At 35.2% G+C, this 26,682-nt stretch overlaps 1 protein-coding gene across 7 annotated transcripts in view; it reads left to right on the forward strand.

Moving 5' to 3' along the window:
- MAP4K5 (mitogen-activated protein kinase kinase kinase kinase 5) overlaps nt 1–25,595 on the forward strand; it is a 106,786-nt gene extending 81,191 nt beyond the window's left edge. For 5 of the 7 annotated variants that reach the window (XM_023222594.2, XM_023222593.3, XM_023222598.2 and 2 more), the window contains 16 exons: nt 188–341; nt 1,342–1,439; nt 1,608–1,649; nt 2,930–3,014; nt 5,794–5,873; nt 6,165–6,225; nt 8,138–8,140; nt 8,224–8,338; nt 8,691–8,749; nt 10,992–11,095; nt 11,487–11,664; nt 14,846–14,914; nt 15,360–15,452; nt 18,152–18,222; nt 20,929–20,984; nt 24,000–25,595. In XM_023222594.2, coding sequence (XP_023078362.1) covers nt 188–341; nt 1,342–1,439; nt 1,608–1,649; nt 2,930–3,014; nt 5,794–5,873; nt 6,165–6,225; nt 8,138–8,140; nt 8,224–8,338; nt 8,691–8,749; nt 10,992–11,095; nt 11,487–11,664; nt 14,846–14,914; nt 15,360–15,452; nt 18,152–18,222; nt 20,929–20,984; nt 24,000–24,087 — 1,356 coding nt within the window. In that variant the 3' untranslated portion in view covers nt 24,088–25,595. Of the gene's footprint in view, nt 1–187; nt 342–1,341; nt 1,440–1,607; nt 1,650–2,929; nt 3,015–5,793; nt 5,874–6,164; nt 6,226–8,137; nt 8,141–8,223; nt 8,339–8,690; nt 8,750–10,991; nt 11,096–11,486; nt 11,665–14,845; nt 14,915–15,359; nt 15,453–18,151; nt 18,223–20,928; nt 20,985–23,999 lie in introns of those variants that run through there. The other 2 variants (XM_023222595.2, XR_002733738.3) reach the window with 2 other exon arrangements.
- The last annotated feature ends 1,087 nt before the right edge of the window (nt 25,596–26,682 follow it).

Genomic DNA, 26,682 nt, shown 5'->3' on the forward strand with positions numbered 1-26,682 from the left:
GGGCTGATTAAAAATCACATGGCAAGTCGGTAATTGTGTTGGGGCAGTAACTCACCTCTTACTTTGCTCACTTAGCCCAGTGAATTGAACTGTATAGAAGAAAGAAAAACGGTGCATTTCCCTTTCCCTAAAGACTCTGATGTGTAATGATAACTGTTAAAGTGCTTTTTTGTCTTTGTACCACTAGCCAAGGATAAGCAGTTACCCTGAAGACAACTTTCCGGATGAAGAAAAAACATCAACCATAAAACATTGTCCTGATTCAGAGAACAGAGCTCCCCAAATTCTCAGAAGACAGAGTAGCCCAAGTTGTGGGCCTGTGGCAGAGACTTCCTCTATTGGTATGGCTAGCAGTGTCAGCAGCCACGGAGTACATATGGCTAGATATTGTTATCTGGGTGAATAAATCCAAGTGAAAACTGAAACGGGAGTCATTTGTTCCTATTTCAAAAAATGTCTTTTCTATTTAGTCAGTCCTATTACAGTTTAAAGCTTTGTAAAGGCTCTTTAATTCCGCATGGATGGGCTAGAAATAGATTCAGTTCACTTCAGTTCTAATTTGAATCCTTACTAAATGTTTATTATAGGATCTAGAAGGGTGAATGCATGTTTCTGCCCTCCAGAACTTCAGGGTCTGTAGCCGAAGGTATACCCACAGAAACATAACATTAGGAAAGACAGCCTATATAAGTGTCTTCTGAAATAATTACCTGGATGTAACAGAAGACCAGAGGTTTCTGAGGGAGATAAAGATAGGGAATAAAGAAAGTAAGCTCTTGCAGGAATTTTTTTTTTCTATAGAGACGGGGTTTCACCATGTTGCCCAGGCCGATCTCGAACCCCTGAGCTCAAGTGATCCGCCTGCCCTGGCCTCCCAAAGTGCTGGGATTACAGGCATGAGTGACCGCACCTGGTCCTTCCTGCAGGATGTTAAAGGGCTTGATGAGCCTTCAGTAGGTAAATCAAATGCACTAAAGCTGGGAAATCTGAATTATGCAGTCTGTTATAATAGTTTTAAAGGATATATACTGGAAGATACAACTCAAAAGGTGAATTGAAGTTCAATTATGAAAAGCCTTGCTTATCAGTGCCAGTAGTCAGATTTTTTTTCTTCGTGATACGGAAAAACATGGATGAAGACCACTGCTAAAGATGCAGTGCTGCCTCTATAGAATCTAGAGAAAGGCACCAAAGATAAATTAACTTAACCTGAGAGTACAGAATATTCTCCAGTAAAGGATCATCCAAGTGGGAGACAAATAGTGGGAGAAAGGGGAAATAATTTTTCAAAGAAAGTACTTATTTGTGTGGTCATTCAACTTTTAACATGATTCTCTTTAGGAAATGGTGATGGTATTTCAAAACTGATGAGTGAAAATACAGAAGGATCAGCACAAGCACCACAGTTACCACGAAAAAAGGACAAACGAGACTTCCCTGTAGGTATAACAGGCATTTAGCAATTAGTTGTAAATAATACTATATTTATCATGCAAGGGTCATGGTCTGTTTAATTCAGTAATTCAAGTAGCCGAAGTTCTAAATGTCTCAAGTGTTTCTCTAAGACTTAGGAAGTCTTACACTATTAAATTTTATTTTTCCCATAGAAACCAGCCATCAATGGCCTTCCACCCACCCCAAAAGTTCTGGTAAGGAATATTTTGATGTGAACTGTTTGCCATTTTTTCTCTCTTTAGAAGCAGCAATATATTGGCTATCAATATACTTGAGCCTTTGAAAGTTAAGATATCATAAAATACAAAGATATTGGATGCATTTGGATATCTCATAAATCATATCATGCATTCTAATTTGAGTGCATGAATTCGAATTGGCAGTATTTCACTTTTTGTGAATACTGGCAGTTGAGTCATCAGATTAGCCTACAAAGGCCTATTTAATTTTATTTTATTTTATTTATTTATTTATTTATTTTTTTATTTTTATTTTTTGAGATGGAGTCTTGCTCTGTCGCCCGGGCTGGAGTGCAGTGGCCGGATCTCAGCTCACTGCAAGCTCCGTCTCCCGGATTCACGCCATTCTCCTGCCTCAGCCTCCCGAGTAGCTGGGACTATAGGCGTCCGCCACCTCACCCAGCTAGTTTTTTTTTTTATTTTTTTATTTTTTAGTAGAGACGGGGTTTCACCATGTTAGCCAGGATGGTCTCAATCTCCTGACCTCGTGATCCGCCCGTCTCGGCCTCCCAAAGTGCTGGGATTACAGGCTTGAGCCACCGCGCCTGGCCCAGGCCTATTTAATTTTAATGTGATGATATTAATAGTACTGTGTCCTTTTCTTGATGTGGATTAAATATCTTTCTACCTCTAAAGTGATTTTCACATTGGACTATATACAATGAAAAGGAAGCAGGGAAGCTTATATTAATGCTTTCTTCCTGGCCAGTCAGTGGAACTTATCTGTGAATGGGAACCCCATTGATCCCATGAATAGGATGGAAACCAATCATGTGAATGGGATGCTTTATACATTGTCCTTTTTTATTCAGTGAAGGTCTGATGTATAATATAAATATCAACCTTTTTGTCCCTTATGACTATTAAAGAGTTATACTGCAATTGTAATCACTATAATGTTACTGAATAAAATTATCCATTGTGTCACATTAATAATTGTCAGTCCTAAAAAATAGTATTAACTTAAAATTCCTAGACTATATCATTCATGTATGTAGATCTTTTGGTAAATTTAATATTTTTGCCATAAAATAGTAGATTACAAAAGGAAAGAATATGAGACTCTCTTGGTAGTAGGGGTTTAATGATGTCAAAATATTAATTTTGTTTTGGAATGAAACAACAAGCATAGGCAAATAAGAGTAAATTTAGTATTTCAGTGATGTTAGCTATTTTCCAAGAATATATGAAATTTTCTAATCAAATAAGTCAACATTTCTTTCTTTATAAATAAGATGGGAGCATGCTTTTCAAAAGTTTTTGATGGCTGTCCTTTGAAAATTAATTGTGCAACATCCTGGATACATCCTGATACAAAAGGTAAAATGTTTGAATTTTATATACATCTCCAATAAAATATTAATTATGGGAAAGATCTTTATGATCAGTGACTCAAAGTTGTTTATTTTAAAAATACGACTTTAGAGACCTAATGGTATAGGAACCTGCAGCAACCTAAATAGGTTGATAGGGTTTTGGTTTAAAGGCATTAAAATTTAGGAGTGTATAGGAACTATTCTTAAAGGACTAAAGAGAAATCACAACTGATTGCATCCTTAATTTAGAATTTTCTTTTACTATAAAAGGACATTATTGGGACAATTTATAATCTCAATTAGTAAGGATTATAGATTAGATAACATTGTTTATTGTTTAAGTATTGATGTCTTGTGGTTATATGACTTTTTTTCTTAATGTACACAAATATTTCAAAGTAAAGAGGCATCATGCTCATAAGTTATCTTAAACAGCTCAGAAAACAAACATTTACATAAGGAGAGAGAAGGATCAAACAGAAGTAGTAAATGTTCAACATTTGTGGAATTTGTGTTCCAGGTATTTAGGAATTATTTGTACTATTACAACTTTTCTGTAAGTCTGCAATGATATTAAAATAACTTTGAAACTTTAGACTATGTTTCTGAAGTAAGGAAACATTTTTAGAGGCAAAAATTTGGAATCAAATAGATCTGGGTTTGGATTCCCACTCTGTCATTACCATGTGACTTCAAAAACAAACCTAACACCTCTGCTTTTCAGTGTGATCCTTTGAAACACAAATCACTCCCAATATTTACTTTGTTGTAAGGAAGGAACAAGCCTACCCCAGTGTCTGGCAATTAGCTATTAGGCAGTAGAAGATTTCAGGAAATGTGTGTTTCTACTTAAACATAATAGTAAAAAAAAAAAAAAAAAAAAAAAATTTTATTAGAGACAGAGTCTTGTTCTGTTGTCCAGGCTGGAGAGCAGCGGTGCCGTCATAGTTCACTGCAGCTCAAACTCCTGGGCTTGAGCAATGCTCCTGCCTCAGCCTCCCAAATAGCTGCGACCATAGGTGTATACAACCTCTCCCAACTGATTTTTTATTTTATTTATTTATTTATTTATTTATTTATTTATTTATTTATTTATTTTTGTAGAGACAAGGTCTCATTATGTTGCCCAGGCTGGGCTCAAGCAATCCTCCTGCCTTGGCCCCCCAAAAAGTGCTGGGATTACAGGCGTGAGCCTGTGCATAGCCTGAAAAAAATATTTTTATTAAGGAATTTGTTGTTGTTCATAACCTTTTAATTGATATGATTTCAAACATATAGAAAAACTATAAAAATAGCATAAGAAACTCCTGTATATTCAGTCATCAGGCAAAAATCATCAAATTTTGCCCCATTTGTTTTGCCACTTTCTATCTATATATACTTTTTTTTTAATACTTGAGAATAAGTTGGAAATATGTTCCTCTCCTCTACTCTTTGTACTTCAATGTGTACTTCCTAGGATCAAGAATCATATAACTGCAGTACAATTATAAATATCAGGATATTTATCATTGATATACTACTACTTTCTAATCCAAAGTCCATAGTTGGATTTTATTAATTGTCCCAATAATATTTTTTATAGTCTCAATCCCATTTGTATTTTTCCAGTCTAACATCCAGTTCAAGATCATATGTTGCATTTAGCTTCCATAGCTGTTTAGTCTCTTTTAGGGTAAAACAGTTCCTCAACTTCTGATCTCAACATTTTTGAGGCCACTTATTTTGTAGAATGTCCCTTAATTGGGGTTTGTATAATGAGTCCTCATGCTTGAATCAGGTTATGCATTTTTTATGGGAATAACACAGAAATGTTACTGTGCATCTTCTCAGTACATCATATCAGGAGATACATGATACCAGCTTGTGCAAATACTAGTGATATTAATATTGATCTCTTGGTTAAGGCAGTGTTCACTAGCCTTCTCCATTCTCAGGTTACTGTTTTTTCCTTTCTGATTTATAGGTAATTAATATGGAGATGCACTGAGATTTTGTTTATAAACATCCTCTTGCTCATCAGACTTTCACTCACTCAGTTTAGCATCCATTGACAATCCATTGATATCCATTGACAGTTTCTCTTCTTTCCTACTTATTCATTTGTTTGTATCAGTTTAAACTTATGAATTCTTATTTTATTCTGTGAGATATGATCTATCTCTATTATTTATTTTCACACGTAAATTGTCCCAGAATTTTTGAGCAGTGGGAATGCCTGTGTTCTTTTGTTTGAAATGTCCTCATCATTTTTTAGCACTTCTTTACTTTCTGCCACAGCAAGATTTCTAGGCTCAGCATCTAATTTTATTGCCCCAGAATTGGAAGCAGTCTTTCTCTAAGAAGCCCTGGTTCTTTTTAGTGGAAAGTAATATTTAGAAACCAAGATCTGGATACTAGGTGTGCTCATTGTTTCTGGTGTGTTGTGATTTATAATTTATTTAATTTTTTGTTTCCTTGGTCAAAATATTTGAGGTGTCTTGCAAAAATGTGTAACTATAATTTAAAAATCTTTAAATACAAAAATTATATTGAAAGGCAGGGTTATATATAGTAAGATAAAGTCAGAGTGAGTTAGTCTAACATAGAATATATCTGTTTTTAAAAAATAAGAAAGGAACTGGGGAAAGAGGTAAAGAAGGTGACACAAATTTAAGAAAATAATTTTATTTTGGATGGATAGGTGGCTAATTCTTAATGCCATTAAAATGCAAAGTCATTATTTTAGTGAATGATTTCAGAAGATGATAGTAAATTCTGGTAATTCATCTCAACTCTTTTAGATCAGTACATTATTTTTGGAACTGAAGATGGCATTTACACACTGAATCTCAATGAGCTACATGAAGCAACGATGGAACAGGTGATTAGGCATTTTAACTCAAGAAATTAAGCAAATTGAATAAAGAAGTGTATTAATTTTAATTCAATCTGTGTAGGTCCCAATTTTAATTTTTATGACTTAAATATTTAAAGGGATAAAATTGTACTCTTTACATGTTCATGTTGAAAGATTTTTTTCCCTAAGGGTTTAGTAATTACCTGAAAGTTAGAAAATAGTTATTGTTATACAATTTCAGAATGTTGGAATTTGGAGCTTTAAGAAATTAAAATAATCACAACGAGAGAATCTTAATTATCTTCTTTTTCTTAGTTATTTCCACGGAAGTGTACTTGGCTGTATGTTATCAATAATACTTTAATGTCATTATCAGGTATGTATGTGATGATGAAAAATAAACCATAGATAAGCAGAGAAATGTAATTTTAATATACACCATTTTTAAATGTTATTTGTAATTCTGGATGACTATAATCTAATATAGTAACTCTGGGACTTATGGATATTTGTTACCCACCTAGAATGGGAAGAAACTTTGGGAAGGGATCCTGTCTTCACTTAGGGCTGCACTTTCCAAACCCACCCAGCATCTGAATACCTGAAGGATATCACAGTGCTTATCACTAGAGGCTGTTCCCTTCCACTCAGCCTCCTCCACCATCACTATCACCACTCCTGGCCTCCTTTAGAAATTAACAGGAAAGAAGCAGAGGATCACACTATTTTCTTTCTCTGCGATCTTGAGCAAGTCACTCTCTCTCAGCCTCATTTATCTTAATTATAAAATGAGGATGATGGGGTAACAGTACAGCCTCATGAGGTTGTGAGAGTTAAATGAGATAATATCCAGAGTGCTTAGTAAACTGTATAGTCTTACACAGGTGTTTGCTGGTGAAATTCATGTTGTTCTGGATACCTGTTAACTGTCTTGGACTGATTCTTTAAGGTTTTCTGAACAAGATTCTAGAGTAACCTAATTTTGTTCTTTCTTGGTTATTATTAGGGGTGAATGGGTAGGTAGGTGGTGTTTTAGGCTTTTTTTTTTTTTTCATTCTTACCTATGAAAAGAATATTTTCTTATATTTTAGATTTAAATGACTACCAAGAAGTTTGCTGATTGCTTTCATTTTGGTAGTAGAGTACAAGATAGTTAATTATTATTTCTCTCTAGTAGAGATTTTTTAAGTGTCTATATATTTGAGATAATGACACTGTTTATGGAGAGCATATTATTTAGTTGTGTGTTAAATGGCTTCTAAAAAGTTGGGGTCCTCAAAAGAATATTTAATATCTTTTAATTATGCTTCCCCCAAATCTTTTTTACTTTTGTTTGGTAAAATATTAATATGTTAATATTTTATATTACTATTATGAAAATAAAGCCAATTCTGTTTGAGTTAACAGTTATGAATTGTATACATATAAACTTACTTTTCTCTAACTCTCTTACTGCTTTTATCCCTACTCATACTTGTCTTTGGAAATAAGCTTAAAAATTACACAGGGTACATCTTAGGTAGCAGTGCTGTATAGGAGGCATGTACATGTGTGTTTAGCTGCCTGGCTAGCTGGGTAGCAAACTATGTAGATTAGGGAAATGGAGAAAGGAAAGGTGTTTAATGTTTAGGCAGAATATTTCTGTTCTGAGAAAATACAGATAATTTTGTTGAGGATAAAACTGTGTATATGTGTGTGTATATATGTATTCTAATAATAAAAAGGTAAATATTGTTTTGTATTGTTATACCATATATAATGAGAAATCAGAAGATATTTACCATATCCATCCCTCTTACTTAATACAGCCATATTTTTTATTATATGGAATTGTAGCCCTGTTATCCTTATATCATGGCTTATAATATTGGTTGGTTTTACTTTTTTAAGTATTTCAATCTGTTATATTTAAGACTTCATTCACAACGATTTTTAATCCAGGGTAATTTGCTAAGTTCTTGATAAATAGGTCTGTCCCAGAGAAATAATGATAATATAGCTTTATAGAATTTTCCATATTGTATTAAAATAATCACATGTACATCATTGTAACTCAATCCATAACATAAGATTTTGTACAACAGTTTCTCTTTTTATGTGCCGGCATCATTAAGATTTAGTCTGCCCAGATCACCTATTAGTACCTATATATTATGAATTAAAATTATCTATTAATTTAAAAAACATTTTATCTATTGTCTTTCAAAATAGTATTAACTGAGGGTTTTTTTGTATGTGTTTTTCTATTTTGCTTGGCTTTTTGAACATTACTGGACTCCTCATTTTAGAAGGTAATTATGTTTTCTTTTTCTTGAAAATTGTATTTCTTTGCTGTAAATGATCCTTAAAAAGGTAACATGTTTTTCTTTTATAGGAAAAACCTTTCAGCTCTATTCTCACAATCTTATAGCTTTGTTTGAACATGCCAAAAAACCAGGATTAGCTGCCCATATTCAAACTCACAGGTTTCCAGACCGCATACTACCAAGGTATAAAACATCATTTTGATTCTATGGGGAATTAGTGTTTATTTCTAAAATAGCCAGTATTTCTTGCCCAGTAAAAAACTTTGTCTTAATTTTCAAAGGTAGTTTACACTAAAGTGTATTATATCTGGAAAAGCTGAATGTTTTCTGAACTTGACCATGAGAATCAACTGTGGAAGTTTCATAATACAGACTATCAGGCCCTTCCTCAGTCCTATAAGATCAGATAGTGTGGAGTTAGGATCCAAGACAGTTTTTTAAGCTCCTTTCTGTCTGATTCTGATGCAACTGATTTACAAATCACTGTATTGTAACCACTACTATAGAGTACATTTATATTGTCTTACGTTTTCAGAAAATTCGCTTTAACAACAAAGATTCCTGATACAAAAGGCTGCCACAAATGTTGCATTGGTGAGTAAATGGTATTTCTCAAACTGAATGGTTAGAACTTTTAAGATCTTTAAAATTATCTGAAGCATCTGATGGAAACAAATAGGAAGGAGGGTGGGTTTTTAAAGTTTGTGTTTAGTAAGAAGTTAAGCTGCCACTGAAGTACAAGAATATAGACAGACATGGCATAGAAACGCTTAGAGATAAAAACCTTAGTGTTTTCTCAGAGCATAGTGTTCCTAGAGTTTTGTAACCATAGTTCCTAAGACTGTTTCTTTGCTAGTATTCTAACTTTCATTTATTTAGTATTTGCCATCTACCAGTCACTACCCATGGTTTATGAACATGTTTACAGGAGTTGAGCCAACTATGCTGTTAGAAGGAACAGTTCACACAAAAACACCCTCACTTATGATACCAATTGCAAATTGGGGGATTCCCAAAACTACCCCCAGAATAAAAAAATTCACTAGAAGGTATCACAGAACTGGAAGCAGTTATAGTTACGATTACAATTTAGAACAGGGAAAGAATACAGATTAAAATCAGCCAGGGAAGAAGTACATAGGGCAGAGTCCAGGAGAAGTACCAAACATGGAGCTTCTATTGTCCTCTCCCTGTGGTTAATGGGTAGCATTACTTTTCCAGCATTGGTATGTGACAGTACACACAACCATTGCCAACCACAAGCTTATTCGAACCTCAGTGTCCAGAGTTTTTACTGGGGCTTCATCACAAAGGCATGATTGACTGACCACCTTGCTGATCTCAGTATGCAGCCCCACTAGAGGTCATCTGATGTTGCATGACCCAAAGCCCTCACCCAGAATCACATTTTTGGTATTTCTGGCATGACCAGCCCTCATATTAAGATTATCCAGTGTGGCCAGTCCCCACGCGAAATCATTATTGTTATATTATCCAGTGACCAGAGTCCCCCAAAGACAGTCCTATCAAGCATGACGTTCCAAAGGCTTAGCAGTTACCTCCCAGAAGCAGGACAGAGACCAGACCTCTTTTTGTGTGAAGTTAAATTCTTTACTACATAATTACCTCATTTAACCATTAAACAATTCCATAATACTAATTATGTCACTAGTAAGTAACAGAACGTAGGAATCAGATTCAGGTTCAATGACTTCAGATCTTGAGCTCCTAACTTCCTACTTATTCTTTTGTTTGATCAATGAACTTGCACATTGATCTTTGTGCCACATAATAGTTTCACAGCATAGTCCATACTGTAAAACAAAAACGTTTAACCACAGATGTGCTATAAATATAAGCACATTGTATGATTGTTTTTCTGGGGAGAATCATGTCAGTATCTATTACCAGATTCCCCAAATCTGTGATGCACAAAAGGCCTAGAAGCTTTTAATCTAAGATATAAACTCATAAATAATACTTTAGAGTTTAATACAAATAACTATTCTTATAATCAATGATTATAATTATTAATGGAAATCAAATTTGGGAGAAGGAAAGAGCAATATGAATTTTTATAGATTTGAGCCAAGGACATTATATCAAGATGAATTAATACATACAACATAAATTATTTTCATCTGGAGTAGACATCTGTACCCTACTATACCAAAACGAGGTGCTTTTCAGTTGCCTCCTAGACCTTGTCAGAACTCATTCTTGTAAATTTTCTTAGTAAATTCAATTTGAATTTACTAAGAAACAGCTTTTTGGGGAGGCCAAGATGGGAAGATTGGTTGAGCCCAGGAGTTCAAGACCAGCCTGGGCAACAGAGTAAGACCCCACCTCTTAAAAAAAAATTGAAAAATTAGCTGGGCATGGTCGCATACACCTATAGTCTCTGCTACTCAGGAAGCTGATGTAGGAGGATTGGTTGAGCCTGGGAGGATGAGGCTGCAGTTAGCCGTTATTGTGCCACTGCATTCTAGCCTGGGTGACAGAGCAAGACCCTGTCTCTTTAAAAAGAAAAAGAAAGAAGGAGGACGGTAAGGAGCGAGGAAGGGGAAAAAACAGCTTTTTAGGTTGCATATTAGGTTGTTATTGTGCTTGTAAAAAGTTCTTATGTTTAAGAACCTAGTATATGAAAGTTGTTTGGAAGTAAACGTATATAATTTAAAATCTAGATAAGAAAGTAAAACGGAAAAGGCAATGAAGCCAAAAGAAAAGACACAATCTTTTTTTATTTTCCGCCCACTCTTGTCATCCTAGTTAACAGATACAGTAAAAGTATTCAGTATTTTGAGTGTGTCTGGGTTTTTTGTTTATTTCTTTCCAGTCAGAAACCCTTACACAGGACATAAATACCTCTGTGGAGCTTTACAGTCTGGAATTGTTTTACTTCAGTGGTATGAGCCAATGCAGAAATTCATGTTGATAAAGGTATATATTATTTTGTTCACATTTTTCTCCTTTAGAAAACACTAGTGTATAACTGAAGCTAAAATTAAAAGATCCCAATACTACTATCTAGGGTCAGAACATTTATAGTTATTTGTAGTTGTTTATTTGATTTAGAGCTTTTTGTGTTCTTAGGATTTAATGTTTAACTGATGTTAATAACTTCCAGAACCATCAGTCATAAAGATTAATATGGCCAATTCTCTAAGACACATTTTTATAGAACATTTATCCTTCTTATCATCTTAGAGGTAATCCTTTTTAGAGCTAGATAAATGAAGAAGATGGGAGTCTTTCTGTTGAGTTTATTCAACAATGGTATGAATGGGGAGATTGTTTCTGAATTATGGCTCTATTGTTTATTTTTTTGCAGCACTTTGATTTTCCTTTGCCAAGTCCTTTGAATGTTTTTGAAATGCTGGTGATACCAGAACAGGAATACCCTATGGTCTGTGTAGCGATTAGCAAAGGCACTGAATTGAATCAGGTAGTTCAGTTTGAGACAATCAATTTGAACTCTGCATCTTCATGGTTTACAGAAATTGGTGCAGGTAAGTATTTTTTACCTTATGTTAGAATATTGATACTTTTGCGTATAAAAGAAGCAAAACACCAGTGTGGGCTCTTTTAAATATTCAAAACCGTTTCCCAAGTAAGCCCATAGAATCGTGTACATATATTTATGATCTCTATTTGCCAGAGGTAGTTTGATACAAATTATTTAGACAAAGGAAATTTTTAATGATTTCTGACAGTGAAAAGTCTTAGTTGTTACCAGTGAATCTTTGGACTTGCTAAGTAAATACACTTTCTAAGCAGTTCTTAAAATTTTATCAACTTCTCAAGCAAAGAGCGTCACTTATCCTGTTTTATCCTGTCTTCCTCCCTCACTTCTTAGAATCAGTGAATGTGGCTTTCAGACTTGAATAGAAGCTTCTTAGGTGTTGCTTCTCAGCCTTTCCATTTAAATGAGACATATCTCAGTGAAAGATCTGAAAAAAAATGGGAAGTTTATTCCTAGACTTTAAAATTAGAACAAATCATTCAATAAATCATTTTTTAAATCTGCGTAATATGTGAAGTGGGTGGGGAGGGGTCTCCATTTTGCTGGTTTCCTGTTTGTTGTGCTGGTGTATTTGGTCATTTATAATCCAGGTTTATTAGGCCATTTTTACAGTGCCAAGCAAGCTTTAGTTATGGCTATTTCATTACTCACCACTGTTGTATTCTTTACCGCCTTTTGAAGAAGTCTGTTACATGTATTATAAGTTTGATGCTTAATGCTTCTTATTAAATAACCTTTGGCTTTTGATAATTTATAAGCTAAGTTACAAGAACTCATTATAATATAGAACCTACACTAAATTCACTTTCAAAATAAGAATCAGTAAGAACCAGTGATATCCTGGTAAATGTCTATCAACAGGCTCTTGAGGTGCAACCATTTATTAGAGTTGCCTATTTTTGTGGTACAAATACTCCACCCATGGCCAATTTTGAACAACCAACCTGATGTCATTTGGCTCACCAAATTCCTGAAAATTTAACTCAGTACAAGCCAGCTCCAGCATGCACTGTTCTATAAACATATTCTTTATGGACCAGGTCACATTCTGTACCCTTCTACCTCCACCTGCACTCTGCCTTTTAAGTCTGTTGATCAATGCTTTAGGTTGAGTTGGATATATGCCCTGTTGTTATAGCTAACAGAAAGGTACAAATGTATTGCTTTATTATCATGAGCTGTAAACTGCCCAAATAGAAATATTTCTGCAGGTCGGGCACAGTGGCTCACACCTATAATGCCAGCACTTTGGGAGGCCAAAGTGGGTGGATCACCTGAGGTCAGTAGTTCGAGACCAGCCTGACCAACATGGAGAAACCCCATTTCTACTAAAAATACAGAGTTAGCCGGGCGTGGTGGAGCATGTCTGTAATCCCAGTTACTCGGGAGGCTGAGGCAGGAGAATCGCATGAACCTGGAAGGCAGAGGTTGCAGTGAGCCGAGATCGCACCATTGCACTCCAGCCTGGGCAACAAGAGCGAAACTCCATCTCAAAAAAAAGAAAAAGAAATATTTCCCTGTTCTTATCGCTCAAAGGAAAGGTTATGGGTCAATTTATTTAAGGACAAGTTTTGGCTGACAGCCCAAATTCTTTTTATTGCTCATTAGCATGGTATAAAGCAGGTCATTTAATACAACTATGTAATATATATTTGTGACCACTTTCTTCTGAATGATATATTAGAAGGTTACGTTGTTCAAGGCAGGAGTTCAGTGAGTCCTCTTTTCGAGTTTTGGGGTATGTTTGAGTTTGGGGGGTTTTTTTGAGAGTTTTGTTTGCTTTGTTTTTTAATGCGTGAGGCGTACTATTCTACCTACTTTTAACATTGTCTTGGCTAAAATTAAAGCAGACCCCCAACTACTGTCTGCCTGGGATCAAGGCTCTTTAAAGACCCAAATTACTTCCTGAGGGAGGGACAGAACTCTGCCTGAGGGTAATCATTGAGGTCACCTTCAGGCAGAGGTGAGGCAACCTTTCTAGTCCAGCACTTTGTCCTCATTAGGTTTCCCCATTTTTACAAGTGATTTGTTAATCCAACTCCCAGCTGTGTTCATTGTTGAACAAAGAGGCTATGCCTTGAACTGGCAAGTTTTAACATTAAAATAAATGCCTATTCAAGACTCTTTTAGGCTCAGTCTGATTTATCATTGCTATATCCTCGTCTCTAAGGATGGTGCTTAGCTTATAGTCAGCACTTAGTAAATATTTGTTGAATGAATGCCTGAACATAGAGTAGCTAAGAAAAACTATTTTTGAAGTGTTAAATGAGGGACAGTTTATCGATTCTGTAGATCTGGATTCTTCACCATGTATAAGCTTTAGAAGGTCCACAAAGACCCCAAAATATTATATGAAATTCTGTGTTTATGTTTGAATGTACAGTTTCCAAGGGAGACAATGCATAGGCTTCCCAAAGAGGTATAGTTAAGAAGGACTGCTCTAAATAATCTAAAATATTTTCTTAGATTCAGCTAGACCATTCAAACAATCTGAGTGCTTAAAATGCAGTTTTATCAGAAATGTTTTTTTAATGTTATTACATCTATCAGCAGATGTTAGAAGCAGCCCATAAAATATCAGCAAAATGATGAGAGTTGCATCCTGCAAAGATGTTCTTGACAATATTATTCATCATGTTACTCAGTGTCCTCTATGTAAAAGACCTCCCACCCACCTATAAACACATACCTATACCAGGAAAATTTCTCTGTTATTACAGATTCATTAATCCTGTGCCCTTGTGAATCACTGGCTTATTTTTAATTTAGGTTTGCTGTGATTCACCCAGCTGATCTTGTTTCTATCTCCCATTGGCTATATAAAGTGCAGAGCAAAACCTAGCCATTGTATGTAGCATCCATCTTACTTTTCCTCCTCATATTTTACCTTTGCTTCATTTTATTTTTGTAACTCACCTTTCTAGACCTAGCTGAGGTATTAATTAAAGGTAATACTGACGTTTGTTTCAGCTGAGTTAGCCATGCTTAGGACATATCTGTCGTCTTAAATTGATTTACATGCATTTTTTGAAAGATAACATCACAAAATATAAATTGTGTTAAATTTCAAAGATCAGTTTTAAGTCACAGCAAAAGTCAGAATTTGTTTGTTTTCTAGGCTCTAGGTTTTAAAAGTATAATTGTAACCTTGTTTTTTACTCCCTAAGGCAGCCAGCAGTTAGATTCCATTCATGTAACACAGTTGGAGAGAGATACCGTTTTAGTGTGTTTAGACAGTAAGTACTATTTTTAATTTTAATGTGCATATAGTACTTGATAAAGTAATTTTTTTATTCTATTAAAGCGTAATTCAAGATTTTCACTTTGTTTTACTAAAAGTGTTACTTATGTGTAATTTATAAAGGAAAAAAAAACACCTCTTATGGCTAAATATTTGAGCACCAAGGTAGCCATTTTTAAAGAAGTGTACATTTTTAAAAATGAGTGTTAATATTCAATATATACTGTAAAAAAAGAAAAGAAAATAATAGCAGAATTGCCATTTCCCAATGGAGGCACTCTTACAGTATTTTTTGCCATTTGGCATACTTGACTCAAGATAAATAGTTGAACGTTATTAAGAATATTATTTGATATCCATGTAAAATCCACATATATCAAGTTGCATTTATTTTAGCAGATTTGCATGTCCAGTCTTGACTTGTTTATTTTTTTTTTAAGAATTTGTAAAAATTGTAAATCTACAAGGAAAATTAAAATCAAGTAAGAAACTGGCCTCTGAGTTAAGTTTTGATTTTCGCATTGAATCTGTAGGTAAGTCTGCTTTTTTCATAAATCAGTTTGCGATACTTATGATTATTAAAATTCATTCTGTACTTAGGGTTGTCTAGACCAGCACTGTCTAACAGAAATTTCTATAAAGATAAAAATGTTCTACGCCTGTAATCCCAGCACTTTGGGAGGCCAAGGTGGGTGGATTACAAGGTCAGGAGCTCGAGACCAGCCTGGCCAACATGGAAAAACCCCATCTCTACTAAAAATACTAAAATTAGCTGGGTGTGGTGGCGGGCACCTGCAATCCCAACTACTTGGGAGGCTGAGGCAGGAGAATCACTTGAACCTAGAAGGCGGACATTGCAGTGAGCCAAGATCATGCCATTGCTCTCCAGCCTGGGCGACAAGAGCAAGACTCCATCTAAAAAAAAGACAGAAATGTTCTGTATCTGTGCTCTTAAATACAGTAGTGATTAAACACATATGGCTGTTAAGCACCTGAAACATGATTAGTGCTACATTTTCGTTTTTTAGATTTTATTTCAAATTTTAATGTAAATAACAACATATGGCTGGTTGCTCTCATATTGCACAGTGCAGGTTCAGACCATCATAAATCTTTTATTGTTTCCTGAATATTTAAAACTTGTAATCGCTTTTAAAATTTCTGTTCATTATTCCCTTTGCTGCATTAAGTGAATTATACTTCCCCGATTCTTTCCCAATCAGGAAGGTATTTGTGTGAGGTGATAACAGTGTTAGATATGCCATAATTCTTTGCCATGTAAGATTCTGGGTGGTGGGTGTTGATATTACTGCTTTTGGATCTATTTTTATGTAAATAGCTAGTTCTCACAGGACTTGTAAACTTTTATGCCATTTAATTTGCTTCCTTGTCAATGAATGTTTTACTCTGTAATACTCATTGGTTTTATGATGAAAGTTTTTACTGTTTATTATTGTTTGCATGCTCATTGATCATATGTCAGTATTTTCCCCAGGAGTGACAGAACTTGTGAAAAAAGTCATGAGTGGAAATGTTTTTAAACATTTCATGACATAAGTCTGCCATATATCAAAGGCACTAAAATGAAGTTGGCAATTTTTATTTGGGCCATAAAAAATAGCATGTACTTTATAATTACATACTTTAAAAACACGATTTTCATTACTTAGAAAGTTTTTTATTTTTAAAAAGCATTTTAATATGTATTTCTCAATTGGAGTTTTACCCTATCACAAAATAAGTTTGTGCCTCTGTGTGACATTTTACATGAAAAATAGTTTACTTATGACTGGGAAATTTAATTCATTAAAGCAGAAAACCTAAACATTTCTGTAAATGTCCAGACAAAAGGAATCTTGGAAACTAGTTTTTTCTTTTACTCCTTGTATTACATTTTTGTAATATAAATTTTTTGAGAGAGATTCTGACATAGGAATCCTTAATTCCTCTTCACTTTCATTGAAACACACTGATACCTCAACTTTTTCAGATGTGCCAAATTATCTTCGTAATTTTAATTGTTACACAAAAGTTTATTCCTCCTAGGCTACCATCTTTTCTTGCCAGTAAACCCTGGAATAATTACAAGCATCCTCCTGGGAAAAAAAAATGGCTTTACAACACCTCTTAAAAATAAAATCAGTAACTGGGTTTTTTATTTGTCACAGTTAGTGAAACACATGTGATTTGTCATTGTCAAATACTTTCATTTTTATTGAGATTAATTATGTTCCCAGAACATTCATACATTAACTTTTTACAAAAAGTCAGTAGTCTAAAAAATAATTAATTTTCAGTTACTTTCTTCAATCACCTTTAATTATGCTTTTCTAAATCTGTCTGTAATACTTACTTATAATGGTTAAATACTAAGAATTTTATGTAAGAATTGACTCACAGATCCTAAATATTCAATGTGTGGTAAAATGTTGGATTGTGGGGCAGGTTTATTTTATTTTATTATTTATTTATTTATTTATTTTGTTCGAGACAGAGTCTCACTCTTTCGCCCAGGCTGGAGTAAAGTGGCGTGATCTAGGCTTACTGCAGCCTCCACCTCTGGGGTTCAAGCAGTTCTCCTGTTTCAGCCTCCTGAGTAGCTGGGACTACAGACACAGGCCACTATGCCCGGCTAATTTTTGTATTTTTAGTAGAGACAGGGTTTCACCATATTGGTCAGGCTGGTCACGATCTCCTGACCTCAGGTGATCCACCCACCTCAGCCTCCCAAAGTGCTGAGATTACAGGGATGAGCCACCGTGCCCAGCCAGGTTTATTTTTTAAAATTTCTTTTGTTACAGGGAAAATGTGAACATAAATTAAAAATGCTTGTTTAAAGCTACTTCTGAATATGTATCAGTATTTAAACAACAATGTTTTTAATGCAAAAACCCAATTATATATGTTTTTATGATTTTATTCATTTAAGACAAAAGATACACTGTATGAAAGAAATGAATATGCCAACATCCACCTTATCTGAAGTTAGTTCATGTTTAAATGAAATGGCTTTTGTATGTATCTTCGAAGACTTGCATAACCCTACCTCAGTAAATTACTTGAGTTTAGGCATATCTAGCCACAAAAATGTTGAGAAATAATGGTCCAGACAGTGGAATTTTGCACTAGACACTCAAATAGGCTTATATTATCATTTATTAAAAATAGAGAAAATTTATAGTGAAATGCTCTGTGGTTTATATTAGTTTCACTTCTCCCTTATCATTTTTAGTATGCCTTCAAGACAGTGTGTTGGCTTTCTGGAAACATGGGATGCAGGGTAAAAGCTTCAAGTCAGATGAGGTAAGCCTTCTCAGATTACCTCCACTGACTCCCACTAACAATTTTAAATGTTGAAGCACTCATTTTATGCATTTCCTCTCTGAACCTACATTACTGTGTTTAGTGCTTTTCATGCTATGAACTGGTAGAACAAAAGAGCCAGTATTTTTCCCTCAAATATGTTCACTTTTGTATCATAATTCAGAATTCTCAGTGGCCACCAGGAATTGCAAAATACAAGTGCACACAATTTCATTTATCTAATTTGTAATTTGTAAATGTGATTGCTAAGTTTGTAAAACTTTTCTAAATTTAATATGTGTTTTCCATAATGTATAAATATGTAGCTGCTTTTTAAATATATTTTTAAATCTACATACTGGAGCATAGGACTAAGGGAAATCTAAGAAAATTGACTCATTTAGTAACTATTGAGTACCAGCTATGTTCAAGACACTTATTGTAAATATCAAATAAAAACTACTGTGTTCCAGGTACTTTACAAATACTTGCTTATTTCAGTCTCAAAATAACCCAGTAGAGGTAGATACTATTCATATTGCCATTTTTACAGGTACAGAGTGGTTAAGTAACTTGCCCAGAGTTACATAACTAGTGAAGTGGAAGAGTCTGGATTTGATGGGTCTCTTTTAATCACTTCTACCTGAGATAATTAGGGTACATTTCATGCAGGAGATGGGATTTGGGCCTCCAACTTGAGGGATGAGTCCTACTAGCTAATATAATACTAACACAGACATTTCCCATTTATGTGAGTACTTGTGTGATTCTTCTAACCATACTTAAAGCTCAAAAACTTCTTCTGTTTGCTTTTACCTTTAGTTTTATCCACACTCTTATTTATATATAAATGAATATTCCTACCTCTTATATGAATGCAGAATTAGAATGCTTCCAGGAAGAAATGATATAAATCAGCTGTCTTTGAATATATAGGTTTATCTTGTTACTGATACATGTCACTAAATGTCACCAAGTCTCTTCACTTGATGAAACCTACAGTCCTACTTATTATCATACAGTTAATTATTCTTAAATGCTATTTTCATTTTGTCACTCCTGTGGTTAGAAATCTACAGAAGGTCCTTGTTTCTTACTATATCAAATATTGATTCCATTTCTTAAATATCTATTTTTAACTTATCTTTTTTTTTTTTTTTTTTTGGAGATGGAGTCTAACTCTGTCGCCCAGGCCGGAGTGTAGTGGCACGATCTTAGCTCACTGCAACCTCCGCCTCCTGGGTTCAAGCGATTCTCCTGCCTCAGCCTCTTGAGTAACTGGGATTACAGGCTTGCACCACCACACCTAGCTAATTTTTGTATTTTTAGTAGAGACGGGGTTTCACCGTGTTGGCCAGGCTGGTCACAAACTCCTGACCTCACGTGATCCACCTGACTTGGCCTCCCAACATGCCAGGATTACAGGCATGAGCCCCACACCTGGCCTATTTTTAACTCATCTTGTTTACCCTTTTTTCAACTTATGATCTCATCCTTCAGCTTGGGTCTAGCTGAAGTCTTGACCTCTTTCATAAAGTCATACTCAGTCGTTCCAGTCCACAATGATTAGAACATCTCTGAACTTAATACTCTGAAAAATCAACTCCAACTAGTATAACACCTAATTTACTTTCTGATTCAAGCTTATTAATTCTATTTTCCCAGGTAGACTGCAGATTCCTTGATAATCAGACTTTTTTTTTTTACTTATTTTATATCTAAAATAATGTCTTAGTGTGGGTTCCTCTAAAAGTAGACCCTAAGACAAGGACTCAAATGCAGATAGTTTATTTGGGAATAGATTCCAGAAAACAAGTGATGGAATGAGGAATGGAGAATAAAAAGGGGCAAAAAGCCAATAAAGAACACATTAATAAGCTAGTTCCCACAAAGAGCAACTGGGGCTTAATCCAGTAGGGACCACTGAAGAATGGGGCAAAATACACCTCAGAATTGACTCATTTGTAGGTGAGGAGGCTGGAGCATTTATGCAGCAACATCTACCCCATGTTGGTTAAGGCCTGCCCCCGGTATACAAACTGCGGGCACTTTGGGATAGCACCTGCACATGGCTGAGCACGCTCTGCAGCTTTGTAGAAAACAGACTATAGAGGGTCTTGCTCTGTTGCCCAAGCTGGAATGCAGTGATGCAATCATAGTTCACTGTATCCTTGAACTCCTGAGCTCAAGTGATCCTCCTCCTTCAGCCTCCTGAGCAGCTAGGACTACAGGCATGCATGCACCACTATGCCCAGCTAAAATTTTTAAATATTTTTGTAGAGACAGGGTCTCGCTGTGTTGCCCAGACTGGTCTCAAATCCTGACCTCAAGCCTTGTCCCCCAAAGGAGCTCTGCAGTCCAACAAACCTGTATTCAAGTCTTGAGTCTACCCATTATATGACCTTGAACAACTTATTTAACCACTTGGAGTCTTAGTTTCTTCTTCAATGATACGAGAATTATAATGCATATCACAGAGTTCTTCTAAGTAGAGTGCCTGACCCATACTAGATGTTCCATAAATGTGGGTTCATTTCTGATAATATGCAGTCAAAAAAACTTAACTGAAATTTATTTTATTTGAGGAATTAAGTCTACCAAAAAGTATTTATTGTGTTAATAATTGGTCTATCTAAATTAATTTTAAATTATTATTAAGGCAATATGAAGAGTAAGATGTTACTGATAGGTATTTTTCTTTCCTAGGTTACCCAGGAGATTTCAGATGAAACAAGAGTTTTCCGCTTATTGGGATCAGACAGGTAATAGTTTCGTTGTATTAATTTAATTACCAAAGAGGTTCAAAGATCATACTCTTAATTATACTGTCAGTCTGTAATTGTTTCAAACAAAACTCTTAGAAGCTCATTGACTTAGATAAATTTATCTGTGTCTTTACTGAGAGAATTAGTAATATTTTAATAAGTTGACTAGCAATCTTTTATCAGTATGAGGATTGTCATTCTAGAGACATTTATATTCAACTGAGACAAAATGTGTTGGTATAAATGTTGATGTGTCCCTAGTACCATGAGAGCTATTCTGGGCCCCTTTGTTTTCATTTCTTCCTGGTGTGCTACCTTCCGTCAACTATGAGGAATATGTACCTCCTGATGATACTTGCTTTTATATTGGAAAATGCCTGATTCAGTTTCTAAAGTTAATCTAAGTTAAAAAGAATTATGTGGTCTCTTTATACCCCAAATAAAAGACAAGTTGCAAAACTGTCATCTTATGAAAAAAATGTAGTAGCTGTAGCTGTTGATATCCAAAATCTACTGCCTACTTTTTTTTTTTTTTTAAAGATGGTTTCACTCCGTCGCCCAACTGCCTACTTCTATAACTAATAAAATACCTATTCCTTCCTCTTTTCCCACCAAAAGTTGTTACTAAAACAAAATTGGCGATAGTGGTATGCATTAGTCCTGAGACAAGGATTGGGAACCTCTGGTCTTCAGGTTCACATTGCTTCAGTTTTAGATACCTGAGGAAGGAGGGGGAAATGGAGTCATAACTCCAAAAAAATTGTGAAGAGAGTTTTATAGGAGAACAGAAATTTTTCAAAAAATGATGACTACCTTAGTGAATAGAAAAGGTAAGCCCACAAAGCATGGCAACTTAGTGAGTAGTCCAGCCAACAAAAAGAGAATTTGAGAATCATCTGGTAAATAACTAGAACTAGAATGAGAGGCTCTTGCTTTTCCAGGAAGGGCTGAGAAAAGAATTGTGGGCTGAGCGCGGTGGCTCACGCCTGTAATTCCACCACTTTGGGAGGCCAAAGCTGGTGGATCACCTGTCTACTAAAAATACAAAAAGTAGCCAGGTGTGGTGGCGTGTACCTGTAATCCCAGCTACTCGGAAGGTTGAAGCAGAATTGCTTGAACCCAGGAGGCGGAAGTTGCAGCGAGCCAAGATCACACCACTGCACTTCAGCCTGGGCGGCAGAGCAAGACTGTCACAAAAACAAACAAACAAAAAAATTGTGGATCATCCATTGATCCTGGTGTAGATAATCCTTTAATGAGACCACGCGTGAGAGAATTCAGCTTGGTAGAGGGTTGGCATCAGAGGCCATTTCTCTCGGTTCCTTGTTTCCTTCTACCTTCTCTACCCAGAGCGTTCTCTATCACTTTTCCCTTGCCCGTTCATATTCTCTGTCCACTCTATCACTATTTGCTCCAAAAAACTATTTCCTTCAGATTATTGCCTTGCTCTGCTTGTCTTCTTACATGGGCATCTCCTTGATTTTAAGATATATATCTAAACAGAGTTTTTGTTTTGTTTTATCTTTAAAAGTGGTTAAAAATTTATTTTGTTGCCAGGCACAGTGGCGCATGCCTATAATCCCAGCACTTTGGGAGGCTGAGGCAGGTGGATCACCTGAGGTCAGGGGTTCGAGACCAGCCTGACCAACATGGAAAAACCCATCGCTACTAAAAATACAAAAAAAGTAGCCAGGGTTGGTGGTGCATGCCTGTAATTCCAGCTACTCTGGAAGCCGAGGCAGGAGGATCGCTTGAACCCAGGATGTAGAGGTTGCAGTGTGCCGAGATCATGCCATTGCACTCCAGCCTGGGCAACAACAGTGAAACTCCATCTAAAAATAACAAAATAAAAATAAAAATTATTTTGTTGCTTAAGTATAGATATTTGTGTCTAGGAAAAAAAAAAACTAAGCATGTCAAAATTTTAATAGCGGTTAACTCTGGGCAGTTGGATTATAGGTAATTATATTTTTCCTTTCTACTTTTCTGTAATGCCCTAATATAAAGTATCTATGACTTTTTAAAAATGTTTTCATTATTAAAGTAATAACATGCTAATTATAGAAAATTCATACACTAGAAAAATAAGTGTTATGTGCAAATTTTTTCTCCCATTCCTCCTCTAGAAACTTTTTTCTCTGCATGGGTATATTATTTTTTATTTTGTTCTCAAACTCTCTTCCTCACAATTAAAATGTTTGGAATAGCACTTGATTTTTTTTTTTCCTATCAGTCCTTTGATTGGACTCTTTCTCCACTTTTGTTCCAGCAACTAGGGAGAGGGGCCCCATTTCATACTTTTTTTAAAAAGCTATTTCAAATACCTTGAAGAACAGTTTGGACGAGTGTCTCTTAAGAGTCCTGTTTTATTCTCTTGGCTCTTCTTCCATCCTCTTCCTGTTAGTGTAAATTCCTAAAGTATTATATTATACCTTTTGTTGGCATAAATGAGTAAGCAAATTTTGTGTGTTGTTTTTTGTTTGAGAAGGGGTCTCACTCTCCCCACCCAGGCTGAGGCGCAGTGGCACAATCACAGTTTACTGCATCCTCAAACTCCTCGGCTCAGGGGATCCTCCTGCCTCAGCGTCCTGAGTAGCTGGGACTACAGGCGCAGGCTTCCACACTCAGCTAATTATTTTATTTTTTTGTAGAGATGGGGTCTTGCCATCTTGCTCAGGCTGGTCTCAAACTCCTGGGCTCAAGCGATCTCCCTGCCTCAGCCTCCCAAAGTCCTGGGATTACAGGTGTGAGCCACCACACCTAGCCCAGATATTTTAGTTGGAATGAGGTAATGAGACTATCCCAAAATGTCTTCAATATTTTATATTAATCAATTCTTATTGTGTTTTAAAGCTGTAAAATGTAAAGCTGAATTTGATTGTGCATCTGTGATCCTTATGTAATCGTACTGAAATGTGAACAATTATATTCTTTCCTAGTTTGATGTTAGTATTTGACGTATGAAATCTGTAGTTACTCTTAAACAGGCCCTTTGTTTTGGTTTAATTACAGGGTTGTCGTTTTGGAAAGTAGGCCCACAGAAAATCCTACTGCACACAGCAATCTCTACATCTTGGCTGGACATGAAAATAGTTACTAAGCAGCAGAAACTGATCTCAAATGACAGGAAAATGAATATGCTCCACTGAAAGGAAAAATAAGGAAACTCAATACAAACTGCACTATGATTTGCTTTAACTGTTATGGGTTATATTGCAAATGATCTGTACTTTAGGGTAGAATTCAATATTTTCTGCAGCTGGAAACAGCTAGTCTATCTCTTGCCACTGTGTGGTGGTTATATCAAGTTTGCTTAATAAAAGCTAAGAGACAAATAGTCCTCTAGTTCCAGGAAACACAGTCTTTTTTTTAAAAAAATAATAATAATAATGTTTGTAACAAGGGTGTCATGGTATTTTTAGATAACTCATGATTATCTTAAGAGAGATAAATTTAGTGATCATTTTATACCATGTCATATTCCTTCTTAATGAACATAATTCGATAAATTCTCAAGCAAGGTTTTCACTTTTATATTGGCCATTCTGTATGTTTTTGTAAAATAGAATATTTAATCCTTATTTATTAATCTCTTGCTGGAGTGGTGTAATGTATCTAACTTTTGGCAAAGGAGGGTTGCAGAGCAGCTTAAATTTTTTTATAATGTATAAGAATTTTGTTTATCTTTTAAGAGTAGTAAAGTACTTTGAGTGTTTGGGGTTCAACACACACATGCAATTTTGCTTAACAAAAGGATTTTATAATACAGTTTCATACAGAATTACCTTAAAAGGGAGTTTTATGTTTTCAACTACAGATAGTTGTAAGGGATCATACAGAAGATATTGATGATAGTTGAAATATTCTTAGAAGGGGTGTGAATGTCTAGGCGTGTCTACCATATGTATGTATGTATTCTTGACAAGCAGTATAAAATACCTGTGATTTTTCTTTACATTAGGGATAATGCATAAGGAATTAATCTTCATATATATTATCATCCCTAATGTAGAGGGGGAAGTATTTAACTGCCCATGATATATATTTTACTTATACTATGCCAGAGAGGAAACTGTAAAGTAATTACACATGTAATCTTGGGTTTTTCACATACGTAGGTATTCATTTTGAGTAGGTTTAAGAAGAAAAAAGATCTTTAAATGAATTGAATTCCTGATGGGATAGTATCATTAAGTATTTAAAAGCCAGTATTCTAAAAATAATAAAGGGTAGGGTCATTTTTGAGTTTGTTTTTCTCTTGCTATTGTTAATATTCAAAATTAAAGTGTTACATTGGTACCTGTTGTCTTAATGCATTTATTGAGAACAGCATTGAGATGATGAACAAGGGGTTAGCAATAGCAAACTATAGAATTATTTTGACTAATTACTTAAGAGGAAAACAGTATAAGTATCTCATTCAGTATTTAGCAATTCTGTAAAAGAAGTATTATCTCCATTTTTCAGATGAGGAAATAAGGGTTTAGCAAGGTTAAGAGATCTACCCAATTTACACAGCAAGTTAGCAGTTGAGCCTGACCATGAGTCTTCTGACTCTGTTCTTTTCACTATGCAATATGCAAACAATAAAATGTTATACAAATGGAATATAAAGGTATTTATTCTTTTAAAATGTATATATGATATGATTTCACTAAGTGTGTGGCTGTTTATTTTGGATATGTTAAGAATACTGGATACGGTAGATGACAGGGGGACCATCCTCAAAACAGAGGACATTTACATGATGGATAAGAAGGCCAGCATCCTCCTTTTCTTACTGAATCCTGGCAGCCAGATCTTTACCATTCCACGACGGAATACTGAAGAGTCTTCTCTGTGAAATCTGACCCATGCAAGTGAAAAGGCTTAATTAAGATCTTGATGTCAGCCATGTCCTGGCTAAACTGCCCAGCTACATAACACTACAGTGAAAATCATAGTTGGCATGCCCACTAGCCCACGCATTGTGTCTAGACCTTGCAGTTAGTCTTTTAGTCCTGTGCTCTTGAAAATGAGCAAACAACCAAGGATTACAAATAAATGAAAGAGAAAAAACAGTCTAGGGAAAACACTTAGAGGAAACAGACTATGAAGGGTAAGGAGAACATCAAAAGAAAAAGTATTTTCAGAAGGATGTTGCAACCATGAGTCAAGGGCAGGGGACTTTTAAAAACTTGGGTTTCAAAAAAACAAAAAGAGCTCTTAGAAAATAGTATGATAGCATAGCTGAATAATTCAATTAGAAGACTTAGAATATAAAGTTAAAATTCTCAAAAAAAATTTTTAAATGGAAATGTTGAAGAAAAAAGTTAAGAAAATTGACAGCCCAGGAGGCCTAATAGGTAATCTTCCAGAGTTCCAAAAAGAAATCATTGGAGTGTTTCAATAATTTTTTTAGTATTAAAAGAATATCAGATTCTAGATTGAAAGAACACAGTGGATGAAAAAGACCTTTACCAAAGCACATCATTATGAAATTTCGAGGACACTGGAGTCAAAAAGAAGATCTACATTTCCAGAGAAAAAGGTCAGGTCAGATACCAAGGAATAAGACTCAGGATACCTTTATTTTTATTTTTTGAGGCAGGGTCTTGCTCTGTCACCCAAGCTGGAGTGCAGTGGCACAGTCTCGACTCACTGCAACCTCCGCCTCCCAGGCTCAAGCCATCCTCCTGCCTCAACCTCCCGAGTA

Source organism: Piliocolobus tephrosceles, chromosome 6 (genome assembly GCF_002776525.5).
Source record: "Piliocolobus tephrosceles isolate RC106 chromosome 6, ASM277652v3, whole genome shotgun sequence".
Taxonomy (NCBI): Eukaryota; Metazoa; Chordata; class Mammalia; order Primates; family Cercopithecidae; genus Piliocolobus; species Piliocolobus tephrosceles.